This window comes from Hydra vulgaris, chromosome 14 (assembly GCF_038396675.1).
Source record: "Hydra vulgaris chromosome 14, alternate assembly HydraT2T_AEP".
NCBI classification, from domain to species: domain Eukaryota; kingdom Metazoa; phylum Cnidaria; class Hydrozoa; order Anthoathecata; family Hydridae; genus Hydra; species Hydra vulgaris.
Window position 1 is genome coordinate 26,791,298 of NC_088933.1, and position 3,456 is coordinate 26,794,753.

General features: G+C 29.2%; 1 protein-coding gene across 1 annotated transcript; it reads right to left on the reverse strand.

Annotated features, from left to right (window-relative positions):
• Positions 1 to 1,520: 1,520 nt before the first annotated feature.
• On the reverse strand, positions 1,521 to 2,195 carry LOC136091001 (uncharacterized). The gene has a single exon (XM_065817985.1). The coding sequence runs from the start codon at positions 2,193 to 2,195 to the stop codon at positions 1,521 to 1,523; it is 675 nt and encodes a 224-aa protein (XP_065674057.1).
• Positions 2,196 to 3,456: the final 1,261 nt, after the last annotated feature.

A 3,456-nucleotide genomic window follows, 5' to 3' on the forward strand; every position in this document is an offset into this window, starting at 1 on the left:
TTAGTCATATAAGAAAATGTTTTAAACCTAGTTCTAGACATACCAATTATTTAAATTCATTAGATTAGTGAGAAGTAAACATTGAAGAGCTATCAAAAACTCGCTGGTCCTCATGAGGTAGGGTCAAAGTGTTATACTATTGCGAGAAGAAACAATTGCTAAATTTTATGAACTCGAGAGTGACGTTTTAAAGCTTAACTAGGATCAAAGCAATGGACTACAATAATAGTAGTTTTCAGGGATCAGCTTTAGTTGAGTCAATCTAAAGTCAGATAGAAATATCTATGTTGAAACTTTGTATTTTCTAAAATATTACGAAGTATAAACACGGATGTTTCTAAAAATATTGTATCAACCACTCATTAATTATAAATAATTTGCAATTCCATTAATAAAAACACTATTCACCGGTGCTTTTTAATTAGTACTAGAAATGATTTTGACAAATGTGAGAAAAAAGCTAAAAAAAGAGAGAATAGGACTCAAAGGTAAAAAAATCTTAAAATTTTCTGATGAGAATAAAAAAGGGTACGTTTATCAAACTTTCAATATTAAAAATAAGAACGAAATTTCTTTTCCAAAGTATTTTCTTTGTAATTGTTGACGTATTGCTAATTGAGCTTGAGAAACAATCATTGGCTTACGAGTCTTTTGTACAACAACAATTACAATATTTGAAAAAGTTATTTAAAAAAAATTTGTCAAGCAAACAATTAAGATCTTCTACCTTCTTGCTTAGAATTTTAAACTTCTTCCTTAGAATTTTGTAAAAAGTTTATTGAATTTAAAAAAATGTACTTATTCACAACATAATTGTCTATAAGAAACTAAATATTGTAGCCATTTTGTCAATGAAATCTGACATTCTAAAGACTACTTTACTATTTAATGACGTCATAAAACAAATAACCCAAGCAAAAAGTGCGATGCAAACTTGGGTAAAAAATAAGCGTTTTTATATACGAATTGTTAATGTGCCAAAATGCTGAAATGTGCAAAAGCAAAATTTCCACAAAGCAAGCTTTTCAACGCAAGCAGTTTCTTTTTGAGTTTGTTGCTCTCCAGATTTGATTATCTGACTTACTTATACTTGACCATATTGGTCGAACTGCCCCATTTGCTCCACAGGAGTATATTACCAAATTGCCATCATCTTACATAATGATCTCATATTTGTAAATACCATTAAAGCAATTTGATGTATCAGAAGCCAAGTATGGATCCTGCTGTTGCCCAAAGAAAGTCCAATAGTCATTTTACATAACTGTTACCCTCATCTTGCATTTTAACTGCCCATATACTCTCTCGATTATTTAGAGATTGCCATATTCTAGCATTTTAAAAACGTATATGTTAGAAGTATATATATGTTAAATAACTCATATGAAATTTAATATTAAATAAACTGAATATATTATTAAAATAATGTAAATGTCAAAGTGAACATTTTAAAATAAATATAATCGAATAAGTTTTATATAAAAATAAACTTCCTTGCTGCACATCAAGTAAGTTTATTTTTATATAGCACATACATAAAACTCTTTAGGATTGCTAAAAATAGCACGGTATCTTCCACTTGACGATTGTAAATGATTTTTGCTTGTCAAAACCTGACCATTGTATATCGAGGTTGGAGGATTTCTTTCGATGATAAGATTTACAAGATCAATGTCAGGGTAGTCTGCAACAACTATTCCAAAGTATTGAAATTTATTTTGGTAGATTAGGGTTTTGAGAAATGGATTTATTATTGTAGAAATGGCGAAAGGAATTGTAACAGATATTATCGCTCCTACACCGACAGCACTTAAGTAATTTATAATCTTACATCTAAACTTAGCTTTATCAAACTGGTCTGTGACGCTTCTTTTTTTGTTGTAGTAATTATCTAACGAAAACACGGTGTAATCATCAGTTTCATACTGGTCTTGTATATCAAAAGAGGTATAAGGCAAACCAAATCTTATACCATTCCCTAAAAGGTTTTCCAAAACAACAATCTTTTTTCTTGTTTCTTTCAATGTTGGATTGTCTGTAGGCCCGTTCCAAAAATAACTGTTATACTTATTATAATACTCATTAAAAGTTGCTGCAAACGATCTGGTGTTTCCATCTGGATCGTGCTCCTCTTTAATAGGCTTGAGCACGGTTTCAGTTGGATTTTGATTAGAAGACTCAATGACGCTGTTCATAACATCATCAAAGTTATTTAAATAAATTGCGATATATAGATGAATTGCGAAAGCGTTATTTATATGACGACATCTTATGTCTAAGAAGCGAATGCCTTTTTTAAGTTGATCCAAAATATTCTAATCTTGTTTTTTAGCCCATATTAAGATAGTGCTATAAGCGGCTGAATCATGAGTCCCAGGTATGATAATACTGCCAATGTAAATGTTATCAGGCAGTCTAGACATCCCGGAAGAATTTATTTTTTTACTTTCACACTGCAATCCAATTTGTTTTTATTATATTCTCACTCCAAATGTTACTATATTTGCAAATTTATTATTCTCCAATGGTGTAACCAAAGACGTTTTCTGCATAAATATAATGATAAAATATTTTAAAAGAAATTCAAACGAAAGCAGTTTATAAATAAAAAAGAGACGAAAAATTTGTCAAACTATCAACAACATTAAAATTTGTTTTAATAAATACTAAGTTAGTAGAAAGATTTACTTAAAGTTTAGATTATATTTGTAATGTTAATATTATTTTTTAAGTACAATTTATACGCAAAGTTAAAGTTATATTTAAAAAAAAAATTACATACGTTATAAAATTAATTATTTTTACATATAACTTAAATTTATGTAATCTCCCATATATTGGGCCAACGTCGGCTCAACGTCGGAAGTGTTGATTTATTTTATCACTCAAGTGATAACGTTGAACCAAAGTCGGGCCAACGTCGGAATTCGACCGAATTTCTTTTTTTTGAATGCGTTCAGTGTGTTTCAAGTTTTAGTGTTAAACAAGTTTTTGGCTATTCTTAAAAACCCCTTTTTAGTTAACTGTTGGTTATGCAAAGAAGTTGATAAGAAATTATTCTAAAACAAGCAGATTGAATCACGAGAAAAAGTGTTATTAAAAGAAATAATAAAGATTGAATCACGAGAAAAAGTATTCGTTAAAAAACTCAGAAAGGTTGAACTGCGAGAAGAAGTTGTATTAAAAGAATCAAAAAAGATTGAATCACGCAAAGAAGTGGTTTTGCTGTACACATGCAATTTGGTGAGTCTAACATCTGTAGATGTTAAACTTTGACAGCCTTTGGAAAAGTAGTTTACATTTTATTTTTCATTTTTTCATTATTTTTTACATTTTTGTTTTCTTTTGTTTGTTTTCGAAACGATCAAACTTGTTTTTGAAGACATTCACATTATCAGAGTTGATTATCTCTCCTGTTTATTCATTCCAATTTACTGTTCTGTTTGTGAAGAAATT

What these genes read in the sequence shown, in the direction of transcription:
- LOC136091001 (XM_065817985.1), bottom strand. Translation starts at nt 2,195, where the DNA reads ATGAACAGCGTCATTGAGTCTTCTAATCAAAATCCAACTGAAACCGTG.